The 16,186-nt window shown below is 41.4% G+C and overlaps 1 protein-coding gene and 1 non-coding gene across 2 annotated transcripts in view; one reads left to right on the top strand and one right to left on the bottom strand.

Annotated features, from left to right (window-relative positions):
* Positions 1-9,896, bottom strand: part of LOC104663768 (cytochrome c oxidase assembly protein COX16 homolog, mitochondrial) — a 32,837-nt gene extending 22,941 nt beyond the window's left edge. Inside the window, exon 1 of the mRNA XM_010365101.2 lies at positions 9,423-9,896. Within this exon, the coding sequence (XP_010363403.1) occupies positions 9,423-9,491 (69 nt within the window). The 5' untranslated portion in view covers positions 9,492-9,896. The remainder of the gene's footprint in view (positions 1-9,422) is intronic.
* An 898-nt stretch (positions 9,897-10,794) lies between these two features.
* LOC115898005 lies at positions 10,795-10,990 on the top strand. The gene has a single exon (XR_004057771.1). It is a non-coding gene; the product is annotated as a U2 spliceosomal RNA (small nuclear RNA).
* Positions 10,991-16,186: the final 5,196 nt, after the last annotated feature.

The following is a 16,186-nucleotide window of genomic DNA, read 5'->3' as shown; positions in this document are numbered from 1 at the left end:
GTTCCCTCCAATACCACCCATTTTCCTGTTCTAAACCTAAAGGGTGCTTTTTTTTCACAATTCCTTTACACAGTGATTCCTAAAAACTCTTTGCCTTTACGTGGGAAAACCCCGACACCCACCCTTCATGTCAGCTCACCTGGTGCATACTAACTCAAGGTTTCAGAGACAGCCCCCATCTTTTTGGACAGGCCCTTGCTCATGACCTCTGTACCTTATCCCTAAAACCGTCCACTCTCCTTCAACGTGTTAATGATCTGCTCCTGTGTAGCGCCTCTCAGAGACTGCAATGCCCATGCTCTCTCTCTTTTAAACTTCTTGGCAGAACAGAGGTATCAGGTCTCCCCTAAGAAAGCACAAATATAAGCTCCCTCAGTCACCTATCTAGACCTAGCTCTTAACCCATGAACCTGAGGACTCACAACCGACCACATATCCTTCCTACAGTCCCTCCCACCTCTGCAAACTAAGCAAGACATTCTTTCTTTCCCAGGACTAGCGGGATATTTTAAGCTCTGGGTTCCCTCCTTTGCTCTACTTGCCAAACCATTATACCAAGCCACTAAAGGCCCTCTCCATGAGCCTTCAAACCCTGCACAGCCTATTACCCAGCCTTTCCATCTACTCCAGAAGGCTCTCACCTCAGCCCCCGTCCTCACTCTCCCAGACCTCACCAAACCTTTCTCCCTCGATACCGACCAACGTGTGGAGTTGGACTAGGTGTTCTAACCCAGTCTAAGGGACCCACCCTCCCAGTTGTCGCCTACCTCTCCAGACAGCTTGAAGCTACAGTTCTCGATGGCCTGCCTGCCTCCAAGCACTGGAGGCAGCTGCTGTCTTCATCCTTGAAAGCCTAAAATGATCTCTCCATGCCAACCTAACAGTTTATTCAACCCATAACATCAAAGACATGCTAGCTCACCGCAGTGTACTGTCTCATCTGTGCTGCCCGGCTCCTCCAACTGTATGCTCTATTCATAGAAACCCCCCAAATCACCGTGCTAACCAGCTCCCATCTAAACCCGGCCACGCTCTTACCTGAAGCTACAACTGCCCAGGACCCTACACACTCCTGTGTGAACACTGTTCAAACCTTTCTTATACCTTTTCCAAACCTAACAGACCAACCCCTTCCAGATGCCTCCTTTACTTGGTTGGTAGATGGCAGCTCCTTCCTACGTCAAGGATGCCAGCATGCTGGCTATAGTATAGTGTCACCCCCCGACACACACATACTACTGAAGCCAATCCGCTCCCCCTAGGCACCCCCTCCCAAAAGCTGAACTCATTGCTCTCACTCGAGATCTCACTCTAGTAGCCGGACAACAAATTAACGTATATTCAGATTCTCGTTCAGTGTTCCATATAGTACTCTCACACTCGTCTATCTGGAAAGAATGGGGTTTCCTAACTACAAAAAACACTCCTGTCATCAATGGCTCTCTCATCAGCAAGCTCCTTCAAGCTGCCAGGCTCCCGCAGAAAGTCACCATCATTCACTGCAGGGGCCACCAAACCCCGGACAATCCTGTATCAGCTGGAAATGCTCTAGCAGATCAGGGAGCCAAACAAGCAGCCCTACAACCCATGCAAGGCCAGTTTCTGTCCCTGTCCTTGTTCTCTCCTCTTTACTCCTTAGAAGAAAAGGAGGACTTCTGAGCCCAAAACCTTCAAAAGCAAGGACCATGCTATGTCAAGAAAAGGCACTTCGTTCTTCCTCACTTTCAAAGCCTTCCCACCTCTAAAGCCTCCACGGTGCTTTCCATGTTGGTTATAAATCTCTCTTGCAACTTCTCCACCCTATTCTCACTTGTCCTCACCTTTCCAGCTATGTTCGAGAAATTACCCAGTCCTGTTCTATATTGAAAAATATGGCAATATTTATTTAAGAAGTGAAGATGTCATTTACTTAACCCAGGAATTGATACTTACGTATAGTATATAATACTGCTCTGTACTTTTTTTTTTGAGACCGAGTCTCCCTCTGTTGTCTAGGCTGGAATGCAGTGGAGCGATCTCGGCTTACTGCAACCTCCACTTCCCGGGTTCAAACAATTCTCCTGCCTCAGCCTCCCAAGTAGCTGGGATTACAGGCAACTGCTGCCATACCCAGCTAATTTTTGTATTTTTAGTAGAGTCGGGGTTTCACTATGTTGCCCAGGCTGGTCTTGAACTCCTGGGCTCAAGTGATCCACCTGCCTTGGCCTCCCAAAGTGCTGGGATTACAGGCATGAGCCACCACGCCCAGTGGAGATATTTTTATATTTGTATGTGTGTCATACATAAGATATTTTTATAATTACATATATGTTATATAATTCTATATAGATATATAAACATAATGCATATTACATACATTATTTTATGTGCATTACTTACTCATACATTTTCTCTCTAACACAAATGTATTTCTTTTTCTTTTTCTTTTTTTTTTTTTTGAGACAGAGTCTCGTTCTGTCGTCCAGGCTGGAGTGCAGTGGCGTGATCTCAGCTCACTGCAACCTCTGTCTCCTGGGTTCAAGAGATCTCCTGCCTCAGCCTCCCAACTACATTTGTTTTTGCACACATATACTGGAGAAACAATATCCAGTAATGGAATTTCTGGGTCAAATAAATGACATCTTCACTCCTTAAGTAAATATTGCCACTTTTTTCAAAAGAAAAAAAGAAGAAATCTCATGAAATTTACCACACTTCTCAGTATGCAGTAACCTTAAAAGATCCCCAAGCTGTCACTGCTACTTTATCATGTCATCCAAAAATCTAATTAGCTTCACGCCTGTAATCCCAGCACTTTTGGAGGCCGAGGCGAGAGAATCACGAAGTCAGGAGTTCAAGACCAGCCTGGCCAATACAGTGAAACCCCATCTCTATTAAAAATATAAAAATTAGCCGGGTGTGGTGGCACGCGCGCGCCTGTAGTCCCAGCTACTCAGGAGGCCGAGGCAGGAGAATCGCTTAAATCCGGGAGGCAGAGGTTGCAGTGAGCCAAGACTGTGCCATTGCACTCCAGCCTGGGCAACAGAGTGAGACCGTCTTAAAAATATCTAATTAGCTTTAATCCCTCACTCTGAAGCTGAAAGGTGTAGGCATTTGGAAAAAAGTAAAGTTTGATCCCTACCTTCTTTTTAATTTAATCACATATATAACCTGACCTCGTGATTCTCCCGCCTCAGCCTCCCAAAGTGCTGGGATTACAGGCGTGAAGCTAATTAGATTTTTGGATGACATGATAAAGTAGCAGTGACAGCTTGGGGATCTTTTAAGGTTACTGCATACTGAGAAGTGTGGTAAATTTCATGAGATTTCTTCTTTTTTTCTTTTGAAAAAAGTGGCAATATTTACGTAAGAAGTATATATATATATATGTTTTTTGGTTTTTTTTTGAGATGGAGTCTTGCACTGTCGCCCAGGCTGGAGTGCAGTGGTGTGACCTCAGCTCACTGCAACCTCCACCTCCCAGGCTCAAGTAACTCTCCCGTCTCAGTCTCCTGAGTAGCTGGAACCACAGGTGCCTGCCACCACACTCGGTTAATTTTTTCCTATTTTCAGTAGAGACAGAGTTTCACCATATTGGTCAGGCTGGTCTCGAACTCCTGACCTTGTGATCTGCCTGCTCTGGCCTCCCAAAGTGCTGGAATTACAGGTGTGAGCCACTGTGCCTGGCCCCTACCTTCCTTTTTTTAAATAAATATATTTATATTACCAATGAAATAATTAAATATTAAAAGGTATAAAACATAAATCTTTATAATTTTGAAGCTGAGAATACCAACAAAACCTTGAGATTATGAATTTAATTTTTTTTTCCCATCACAAGATTTCATCATCAAAGGCTATAAATTTCAAAACCAAGTATATGTGACCACATAAAAATTTAAAACTTCTGGGTGGGTATGGTAGCTTATCCCTGTAATCCCAACTACGCCAGAGGCTGAGGTGGGAGAATCACTTGAGGCCAGTAGTTTGAGACCAGCCCGGGCAACACAGCAAGACTTCCTCTCTTAAAACAACAACAACAATAATAATAATAAATAAAACTTCAATGCTGACAAATAAATGAAGTAAGAACAACGTAAAATCAAAAGAGAACAAATCAGGAAAAATATCTGTTATAGATAAGTAGCTAATACCTGCAATGTCAAAATTTAAGAATTATTTGTATAAGCAAAATAACTTTTGTCTCAGTTTCAACAAAAAGATACAGGCAGGCCATGCTGAAAAGTCCAACCATGTGACTAGAGGGCTGGGACTTTGAGCTATGTGATATCAACCCAACCTGCAAACCTCAAGGGAGAAGAGGAGAGCTGCAGACAGTTCAGTCACATGGCCAATGGTTCAATCACCCATGCCTATATAATGAAACCCTAGTAAAAATTCTGGACACTGAAACTTGGTTGAACTTCCTGGTTGGTAAACACATCAATGTGCAAGGAGGGTGACATGCCCTGATCCCCCATAGGGAGAGAACACAGAAGCTCTGCATTCAGGACCCTCCTGGACCTCGATATATGAGTCTCTTTTTTTGGCTGTTCCTAATTTGTATCCTTTATAATAACACTGTAATCATAACTATAGTATTCTCCTGAGTTCTGTAAGTAGTTCTAGTAAATTATTGAATCTGAGGGGGTAGCTTAAATACCCACATTTTTAACCAGTTGGTCAGAAGCACATGTGGTCTGAGAATCCTGGGGTTGTACCTGGTGTAGGAAGTTAGGGGAGTTTTGTGCAGGACTATGCATAGTGTGTGTGTGTGTGTGTGTGTGTGTGTGTGCATGTGTGTGTGTAGTGTTTGAATTGCATTGCAACACTTATTGCTTGTTACCATAGAATCCACACTCCTAACTAAATGTCTTCATTTATTTCCAGTCTTCTCTTACCTACTGAAGGACACTGATTCATCAATTCTCTCCTTTCCTGTATCATCAAAATCTTGCTCACCACTGCAGGATCGAGCATAAAAATGCTATTATTTCTCCTATCTCATTAACAAACTTTCCTGGACACCACTTTCCCACCAGATACCAACCTCTTTCTTTGTTCCTGTGTGCAGGAAAATTTCTCAAATGAGTTGCCTATACTAGCTGCTCTTCCTACTCTCTCTTAGATCCATTCCAACCATCAATGACATCCACATTACTAAATCTGGTGGTTAACTTATTTTCATCTGATTTCATGAATAAAATTTCATATAGTTGATCACACTCTCCTCCTCTTCCCTTATATCTGGTTTTTCTTTTGCCACAGAGTCACTCTTTCTTAGTCTCCTTGATTGTTTCCTCTTGTATACTTCAACTCTCCAATGTTGTCATACCTCAGGGCACAATGTTTTCTCTTCTTCTCTATTCACTTATTTTGTAATCTTAATCAATCCTATGCCTTTAAAAGCATATGTTGATTACAACATTCCATACAGACATGATCAAGCACGAATTCCAGTACCACCAGGTGAACAAAGCAGACCAGATTAGTACTGCAAAATCTGGAACCTAAGTCGCCAGGAAAGGGAGCCCAAAATATTATAGTAGGCTACTACCTAAAGTTAAACATGATGACATCTTGCTAAAGTAGAAGACTTAAATAGGATATCATTTCCTAACGTAATATTTAAAATATTCAAGATACAATAAAAATTCCATTGTCATGACAAGAACCAGGAAGACAACTTTAGGACAGTTTGGATACTTGACCCTCCAAACCTCATGTTGAAATCTAGCCCCCAATGTTGGAGGGAAGGCCTAGTGGGAGGTGTCTGGGTCACAGGGACAGATCCCTCATGAATGGCTTGATGAGGTCCTCATGGTAACGAGTGAGTTCTCACTCTATTAGTTCCCTTGAGAGCTGGTTGTCAAAAAGAGCCTGCCACCACCCTCCCCTCTCTCTTGGCATATATCTCTGCACATGCTGGCTCCCTTTTGCCTTCTGCCACAAGTGGAAGCAGCCTGAGGCCCGCACCAGAAGCAGATGATGGTGCCGTGCTTCACGGTATATACAGCCTGCTGAACCATGAGCCAAAAGAAAATTATTTACTTTATAAATTACCCAGTCTCTGGTATTCCTTTATAGCAACAGTGGTCCCCAAACTTTCTGGCATGCGGGACCAGTTTCATGGCAGACCATTTTTCCACAGATGGTGGCGGGGGTGGGGGGAAAAGATGGCAGTTTGGGGATGAAACTGTTCCACTTTAGATCATCAGACATTAGATTCTCATAGGGAGCATGCAACCTAGATCCCTCGCATGTGCAGTTCACAATAGGGCTCGTGCTCCTGTGAGAACCTAATGCCACCTCTGATCTGACAGGAGGTGGAGCTCAGGCAGTAATGCTCACTCACCTACTCTCACCTCCTACTGTGCAGCCCAGTTCCTAACAGGCCACAAACCAGTACCAGTCCGTGGTCCAGGGGCTGGGGACCCCTGCTTTCTAGCAACACAAATGGACTAAGACAAACTTGAATTTTAAAAAGGCTATGGAGAGATGCTAACACAGAGAAAAACCAGAGATTAGAATTATCTGACAAAGATGACAAAGACCTCAAAGGAAACATCATAAAAATACTTCAAACAACAACAGATTTTCTTGAAACAAATGGAAAATTAGAAAATCTCACCAAAGACATAGAAGACATAAAGAAGAACCAAAGGGTGATATCAATGACATGGTGGAGTATCTCCAAAATTCTTTCCTCCACAAAAACAGTGAGAATGTTTGTAAAAAACTGTCAAATAAACTTTTTTAGAACTCTGAAAATTAAGCAAAAACTTGCAACAACGTGCACAGTATTTACCTAAAAAAAATGCCTGAATCTCAGGAACAACAGTTAGCTTGGTGGCATTTTTAATTTGCCATATTCTCACCCCTCCACCCAAGCTCCGTAACAACCATGAAAATCAACAGCCTGCAAACATGATGTAAAGCCTGGCACCAACTGGAGAGGGTAGAGAGCTTGGAGCTCTTTAAAACACCATTCCGTGAGAATTGTCATCATTCCAGCAGTCTGGTAGTTCCTGGAAGATACTATTCACAAAGCTGTCTTTAGTTTAGCTGACTTGGAGCTCAACTAGTATGAACAGACTTCTAGGAAGCGTTTGTCAAAAAACAAAAAAATTCAGAGGTAATTGTTTAACATTATGACTGTCTGATGTGGTAGATAATAGGAATAAGGTGTCCTTAGAGAACCCTGAAAAGCTCAAATATATTCCTGAGAATTTAGAAAGTCATGTAAATAAGCAGAACTGTGTACATGCCTAGAGCAATGTATATGCCCAAGAAAGACCTAAGAAGGCCCTAAATTCTCAACTTATGACTAATTTTGAAGCTCTGAGCAAGTAAGAAGTGAAAGCTATACATTGAGCTGTAAATTGCATGGCTGAATGTTGAAACCATGCCCAAAAAAGCATGCAGAGCCTCTCAACAAAGACTGGCAGATTTGTTGGTTTCAGATTTTAAAGAAACTTCTGTCCAATAAAAGGAAACATAGTCCAATTTAAAAATGGGCAAAGGATTTGAACAGACATTTCTCCAAAAAGATAGTCAAATGACCAATAAACATTTGAAAAGATGCTCAACACAATAAGTCGTTAGGCAAATGAAAATCAAAACCACAATGAGGTATCACTTCACACCTACTAGAAAGGGTAACAATTAAAAAGATGGACAATAACAAGTGTTGGCAAGGATGTGGAGAAATTGAAAATCATATATTGCTGGTGGGAACGTAAAATGATGCAGCCACTTTGGAAAACATCTGGCACAGACTAAAAAGTTACACAGAGTTACCATATGACTTAGCAATTCCATGTCTAGGTATATTCCCCACCCAAGAGAAATGAAAACATACTTCCACACAAAGTGTGTACATAAATGTTCATAGCAGCATTATTCATAATAGTAAAAAATGGAAACAACCCAAATGTTCATCAATTGATAAAATATATCCAAACAATGGAATTATATCCATCAAAAGGAATGAAGTATTGATATATGTTACAATGTGAATGAACCTTAAAAACATTCTAAGTGGAAGAATCCAGTCACAAAAAACCCACATGTTGTATTAGTGTGTTCATATGAAATGTGCAGAATAAGCAAATTTACGAGTAGAAGTAGATTAGTGGTTTACCAGGCCAGCATAAGAAGTAGGAAGAAATGGGAAGTGACTACTATTAGTTATGATGCTTTTTTTGGGGTGATGAAAATGTTCTAAAATTGTGGTGATGGGTCCATAACTAAGAATATACTAATATTGAATTTGCTAAAAACAACAAATTGAACTTTTTTTTTTTTTTTTTGGAGACACAGGTCTTGCTGGTCTGGAACTCCTGACCTGAAGCGATCCTCCTGTCTTGGCTTCCCCTAACACTGGGATTACAGGTGTGAGCCATCGTGCTTGGCCCAGATACTTTAAATGGTTGAATCTTTTGGAGATTCCTAAAATCCAAATTTGATGAATCTGTATTTTTCAAAAATGTGTAAAATACCCATTACCTTTCTAAGATCACTTATTTCCTTTAGTCTGCTTAAATGGAAAAGTTGGTCATTTCATCTGTGCCAATATTCATACAAAATAAAAATCTTCTCTGTATTTAAAAGAAAGCAGTTTTTGTTCATATGCTTCAATTATTTCATTTACTAACACATCAAGGCTTGCTGAAGCAAAATAAATTGTCCGTGATCAAAAAGCAAATAGAGTCATCTGGATTTCAACTCTGGTTATCTTAAGCCAGCCTCAGCCTGCATTTTCATGACATCCTTAGGGAACTCAGTGTGGAATTGGATGCAGCCATATAAACACGGAAGCTGTTTTCAACGTGCTTAAGAAATTATAACACAGCAACCATTCTGGCTACAATGTGGCGGGCACCGTACTCAACACTTTATTCACAAGGTGTTATCAGTTCATCACAACAACTCTTAAGAATTAAGCTAATTCACAAACTAGAAAGATGAAACAGAAAGATACCAGGAATTGGTACAGTTAAATGGAATACATCTAGTCCCAATGATCCACAGTATCGTCAAAATATAGCTAAGCTGGCGGCGAGGAAGCAAGCTTAGTAATCATCCAAACTTGGCTTAAACTGTGGTTCTGACTGAATTCTCTGAGCTTCAATTCACTTAACTGTGAATCAAGGGTAGTAACAATGACCGCGTTCGACGATGGGAAAGATGCCACGCTCACAAGCAGACAGATCCTAGTACACCTGAGATCCAACTGGGAGTGGAGGGCAGCGGCGGGGAAGTGCGGGGTGTGGGTAGGAAAAGACTGGTAGAAGAGCTTTTAGGAAAGCTCTCAGCCCGTCGCTAGCCCCTTCCTAGCCCGAGTGCCCCCCCTTTAACTTCACCAGATTCCCTCCCAGGTCTTGATCCTGCCGAGGAGGAGGGTCCCACCCCTTGCGGAAGATCCTCCTCACTCCACTCACCAACATGGGGACTCCGTAGCGGAGAGTCTTGTTCTTGCGAAAAGCACGCATCACCGCGGGTGCAAACATGACTGAAATCTTCCATCCGCTCAGAACTCCAAGCGGACCCAGCGCAGACTCCCAAATCTCAGCGGCCCACGCTGTCACCAAGAGGAGTACGTCCTTGACTCACTTCCTTTTCCTTGGTTATTTAGTACTTGGTCCTTACTGAATGATTTCCGCTAGGCAAAAGCAATCGAGCCATCGTAACATACTTGTGCGTCCGCCCATAAATGCGGGCGTCAGAGCGTTTTTGGTTCCGTAAATTCGGCGTGCACTTGGGATTCAGAGATTCGAATCAGTTTACGATCACCAAATCGATACGGAAACCAATACTTCCCACGTTCTGGGTCCCGACTAACGTCTTCTTAGAACACCCCCATAGGCACCTGGCCACTCGATAAAAACAGCTAAGGAAAAAAGTATTTTGAGGCTGGGCGCGGTGGCCTGGGTGGGCGTCCTGTAATCCCAGCACTTTGGGAGGCTGAGGCGGGTGGATCACCTGAGGTCAGGAGTTCTAGACCAGCCTGGTCAACATGGTAAAACCCCGTCTCTATTTTTTAAAAAATACAAAAATTAGCCGGCCGTGGTGGCAGGCGCCTGTAATCCCAGCTACTGGGGGGCCGAGGCAGGAGAATCGCTTGAACCCGGGAGGCGGGGTTGCAGTGAGCCGAGATCTCGCCATCGCACTCCAGCCTGGGGAACAAGAGCAAGACTTTGGCTAAAAAAGAAAAAAGAAAAAAAAAAGTATTTTGAAGCTGGTACCCCAGTCTCTATGGCTATTTGTGGGATGAGGAATTTACCAGTTTAATGGAGACTTTTAAAAACAAATCGCTAAAAAGATTAGGTTGAAATGTAATCAGTGTAGTGTCTTATCAGTCATTACTGAGCCTTTAATGCTAATGATTTTACTGTGAGATAACCTGTAATCTTTAGTTATTTATGAATGTCTATTTTCCAATGATTCAGCAACCATACAGGCCACCTTTCAGTGTGTCATTGAAAGGGTTCTAGGAACACTGAGATAAAAATGTATGATCCTTACCTTAAAGACACTGGCGATTTCATGGGCACAGAAACAAACAGGTGTGTAAATTACTGGGATAGCTTAGGAAGCCGATCCCCCACGTGTCCCATTTGCCAGAGTGTATCACAGTGCAGGTGATATGGAGTATTATCTTCCATGCTATTCCTGAAATATTTCCATCAGTCCCTGCCTCTCTGTTACCACTGCAGTGTTCCTTTTTAAATTCCTTATCATCTTTTCACCTATTAAAGTAGCCTCCTAAGTGGTCTCCAGAGGAGAAAGTCCAGGTCTACTGCAGGCTACTCCAGTGAAACTTGTCCTTTTGGCTAAGATCAAGTGTAGTATCTGTTCTTATCAGTTTAATATGCCACATTCTCTATCCAAGGAAAATATGTTAAATGAGTTTTTGAAGCAAGGAGATGGAATAGGAGTTTGCTCCAGCCACTCTACACATCAGCCTGTATTTCAATACCTCCAGAAACCCAGGAATGGTGCATCTCTCCCATCTTATTTACTTCCTTTTGATATATCAAAATTCATGCAGACCAGGCATGGTGGTTCACGCCTGTAATACCTGCACTTTGGGAGGCTGAGGCAGGAGGATCGTTTGAGCCCAGGAGTTTGAGACCAGCCTCAGCAACAAAGTAAGACCCCATGTTTACAAATAGTAATAAAAAAAATTAGCTGGGCATGGTGGGGTCTCAGCTACTTGGGAAGCTAAGGTGGGAAGATCACTTGAGCCCAGGAGGTCCAGGCTGCAGTGAGACGTGATCATGCCACTGCACTGCAGCCTGGGTGGCAGAGCTAGACCCTGTTTCAAAAATAAATAAATCTCACGTGGCATCCAGGTTAGTTAAGCGTATCACATCTCCTACTTTCCCTAAGATCCTAGAAGCCAAAGGCACTGCTCTAAAACTCTAGCATTTTCCTACATCTTCACTACACAAAACATCAGCCTACTGGATACTACTCCATCAAAACCCTGCACCTAAGTAGTAGCTAATAATGGGTTAAATCATATACATATATTCAGAATAATGCTGGAGTCGATAATCTGACACTTTTCAGATAAGGCAGCTATCCAATTTAAGGGAGTTTATGTCTTTAGTATCTTGTTTGTTCAATCACTCAAAGAGGCATTTATTGAGAACCTTGAGATGGCCCCGAAAGAGTAACTGTGAACAACAGGAATTACAAGTATGCTGGCAGATTGTCAGGGGACCAAATCTGTGACCCTGAGGAATGTAAACACCTATCAAATCATACTGCATAGGTGGTAAATTTCATTGTCTGTGCATAGTGCCCCTCTTGAGCATCACTACTGTATACTTCAGTTTTTCCATCTGTTAAATCATAGTGATATTTGTTATCATTTTACAATTCCCACAAAAAGGGAACACAAAATTTCTTATCAGTATGGAATCTGTTGCCTTCCCAGAAATATGACTCAAATTCCATCTGTTTCCACTGTTAATAAACAGTTAAAATGCTGACTCAGCTATCTTAACTGTCACATTTCCAAGTAAGAAGATACAAAAAAATGTATATTCAGGAAATGGGGCATCTCCATCTATGCCAGTCCCCGAGGACTGGTATGTACTTGATATCCAGGCAGGTTACATTATCCTCTAGTATCTGCTCTACCAGCATTTAACTCATGCAAGTACATGGGAGCATTGTTATAAAATAAAAACAACAAAAACAAAAACACCAGTCTTCTTGAGAGCTTTAGTCCTAAAGTTTGGTTTTAGAATTATGGCCAGAACTGGCCGGCCACAGGGGCTCACACCTGCAATCCCAGCACTTTGGGAGGCCGAGGCGGGCAGATCACCTGAGGTCAGGAGTTTGAGACCAGCCTGGCCGACGTGGTAAAACCCTGTCTCTACTAAAACTACAAAAATTAGCTGGGCATGAAGGCACATGACTGTAATCCCAGCTACTCGGGAGGCTGAGGCAGGAGAATCACTTGAACCCGGGAGGTGGAGGTTGCAGTGAGCGGAGATGGTGCCACTGCGCTGCAGCCTGGGCAACAGAGCAGGACTCTGTCTCAAAAAAAAAGAAAAAAGAAAAAGAAAGAGAGAGAGAGAGAGAAAGAGAGAAAGAATTATGGCCAGAATTCATGGTTATGGTAACGGAAAGATTAGTTACTTCATGAATCTTTGTTTACTTTGATAATGCCATTGAATCTACTATTTTTTTTTTTTTTTTTTTTTTTTTGAGACAGGGTCTGCTATATTGTTCAGGCCAGTCTTGAACTCCTGGGCTCAAACAATCCTCCTGGCTTGGCCTCCTGAGTAGCTGGGACTACAGGTGTGTGCTACCATGCTAGGCTTACTATCTAATGTGACTCACTCAAAAACCTTATGAAGTTGGGGGCAGAACATGATGCCAGACTCATCTTAACAAACTGAGGCTCAGAAAAGGTAAGAGGCAAACACAAGGTCTCACTTTGGAAGTGGTACAAATATCCCAAACAGAACTAAATTTCCTATAGAACTGGACAACACTATCTCCTTGAAATTCACTCCTCCTGTGGCTTTTATGGAAGTTTCACTGCCATGGCTCCCTCCAACAGTGAGACTTCTTTTTGTTGTCTTCAAACTTACAAACCTTATACTGGAGTCCTTAGTCCCACTTTTTCCCCCTGTCTCAGTTACTCTCAAACTTCAGTGTGCACCAGAATCCCTGGGAAAGCATTAAAACAGACTGCTGGGCCCCCTCACCAGAGTTTCAGATTTAGTAGATCATGGATGGGGCCTGAAAATCTGCCTTTCTAACAAGCTTCTGGGTGATGCTGCTGGTCTGAGGACCACACTCTGACAACCACTGTTCCATCCTCTTTCCCTAGTTAAACTCCACTTTCATGTTGGCTTCAGATTTTATCACAGCATGGAAGACTTCTGGTACACTTCCAGGTTTTCTAACACTTCAAAGTCAACATGCCACCAAGGTTTATTTTAATCCTTTTCTCCATTCAATCTAATTTCTATGGCTAGAACTAGAGTAGCTAAGAGTTGGTCTAGTTCAGTCCAACTTGAAACCAGTTAAAACTGTCCTTGATATTGTTCAGGTAGAAAATTAACTGTTTCTTCTTTAATACACATTCTCTTATGATAGTGATCATGAGCATTCCAAGTTTAGAATTACTGCTGTATTTGCCTTATTACTTTTTATGGAGTATAAGATATGGGGTAAATGGGATCATGTCTAATACCTTTCTGTTTTCCATGACTTCCTTCATAGTGTAAAACCACAATGCATAATTTTCTGGAAAAACAAATGAAGTGACAGGAGCAGCCAGGAGTGGTGGCTCACATCTGTAATCCCAGAACTTTGAGAGGCCAAGGTGGGAGGATCACTTAAGCCCAGGAGTTTGAGACCAGCCTGAGCATCACAGCAAGACCCTGTCTTAAAAAAACAAAACAAAACAAAAAACAAAACAACAACAAGGAAATGGCAGGATCTTCCCATATCATGCTATACAGTGAAGGATGAAGAATACATGGCTCACTGTAGCCTCAACTTCCTAGGTTCAAGTGATCCTCCCACCTCAGCCTCCCAAGTAGCTGGGACAACAGGTCCATGTCAGCACACCTGGCTATTTTTGTTTTCATTTTTTGTAGAGACAGGGTCTCACTATGTTGCCCAGGCTGGTCTCAAATTCCTGGGCTCAAGCAGTCCTCCCACCTCAGCCTCCCAAAGTGCTGGGATTTCAGGCATGAGCCACCATGCCCGGCCAGTAATTCTCAAACCAAACAAAAACCTGCTTTGTAACACTTTGGAGAGAATCAAAGGTAACTATTCCATACAAAAGTGCTAGAGGTCTCTTCTGTACAGACAAAAGAAACTGAAATGAATCCAAAGACAACTGCAATGTCCTGAAGTACACTATTACCTGGATTACAAATTTCGTCAGGTAGAGCAAAGCAGGAACTCTAGCCTGCTGGTTGTCACAGGGTTAAGCCCTATCTGAAAGCTTTCTGTCTAAATACTATTAATTAACTAGGGTTTCCTTTTTGGGTAGCTGGATGGGTGCTTTTGTAATAGAAGTCAGTGGTGAAACAGGATTTTATCTATTGAACTTTATGTTTAAAAAAAAACTTTCCAGAAACACTTGTATTTAGAAATATGAAGACAAATGTTTGAATTGAGAGCAAGTGAAGTGCACTTTTATGTCAAGATAAACTTTCTGAAAGGAAACCATTAAAAAATGTCCTGTCTGTATGTGTGCTTTGTGTTGTTTTACATGCTTGAATAACATCTATTGTCTACCACTGGTTTTTTAAAAAAAGATTAGTCAAATACCATTGTACACCCAAAGTCTCCTATAAAACAAAACACAATGTACATCTAATAGAATTAGAACTTGATGCCTCAAAAATGAATCTATTTCCTAAAACAATCACTTCCAAATTAAATAACATTTTGAATAACCCCCAAACTGAGGAGGATATCAAAATAGAACTTATGTTATATGGTAGTTAATAAAAAGGAAAAAACTTCATATGAAGTTCTATGATTGCACATGACTGAAAACAAATATCCAACTTATGAAAAGGAAAAGAACAACAAGAAAAGCCCAAAACCAAAAACACAAACAAAAGAAAGCATAACGAGGGAATTAATCAAAATAAAAGCTAAATTAAAAAATAGGAAACAAGCAAAAATATAAGAATTGATTAGTAAAACCATCCCAGGTGATATCAGCAGAAGAAACAGTTGACAAAATCTTTTAAAAAATTATTAATATGCTTTAAGCCACTTAAGTTTTGTAGTGGTTTGTTACATAATTGGTAACTGACACACCTTTGCCTATCAAGAAAGAACAAGGCCATTCTATACATTCTATAGACTACCAGTTTGACTTCAGGCCTGAACTGCTTAACATGGGTGACAGCAATGATGACCAATGTAAACTGCCTTTTCTCTTCATATCAAGGTCAGTTATATGCAAACTAAGTTAGAATAAAGGTCAACAATATTCAGTTCTGACAAGTCCTTATTCATCCTGTGGCACAAACTCACTTCTGCCTTCTACGTATCTTATAAGGCTTTGGGTGATGACGGGGATACAAGTAAGATAGTATATGGTGGCAACTGCTTTCAAACACTGCGAATAAACACACAATGATACTGCTACTGTTATTATAGAACATTTAACCTAGTGCAGTCAATTTCCTATTACCCATAATGGAAGGATGTGATAGCATGGTTGAATCAAATTGAGTATAGTAAACCTTACTTTTCTAGAATAGTAGAAGGGCAGTGGACTCCTCATTGGCTTGAAGTAAGTTCCCAGGTCTGGAACTGACTAGTTATGTATCTTGAACCAGTTATTAACTTCTTTTAAGCATCGAGTTACCTCACCTATAAAAATGGAATATTGATACTGCCTTGCATAGATATGAGAATTTGGCATTAAGTCATACAAAAGGACAGCCTAATGCAGTGCCTGGCACCATGGAAAGTAGAGACAGTAAGGTGTTATAGTTATGAATGCAGGTTTTGAAGCCAAATTGCCTGGGTTTAAATCACAGCTTTGGCACTTAGTAGCTGTATAACTTGGGCAAGTTACTTAACCTCTCTATGCTTTTTATCTATAAAATGAAGATAACAACAGCAGTTATCTTGAGAGTTTTTTTGAGGCTTAAATAAATATTATACATGCAAAGGCCTTAGAACAAAAGCTGGAATATTG

This window comes from Rhinopithecus roxellana, chromosome 5, assembly GCF_007565055.1.
Source record: "Rhinopithecus roxellana isolate Shanxi Qingling chromosome 5, ASM756505v1, whole genome shotgun sequence".
NCBI classification, from domain to species: domain Eukaryota; kingdom Metazoa; phylum Chordata; class Mammalia; order Primates; family Cercopithecidae; genus Rhinopithecus; species Rhinopithecus roxellana.
The sequence above is the reverse complement of the archived record's forward strand: the minus strand, read 5'-3'. Positions and strand labels throughout refer to the sequence as shown.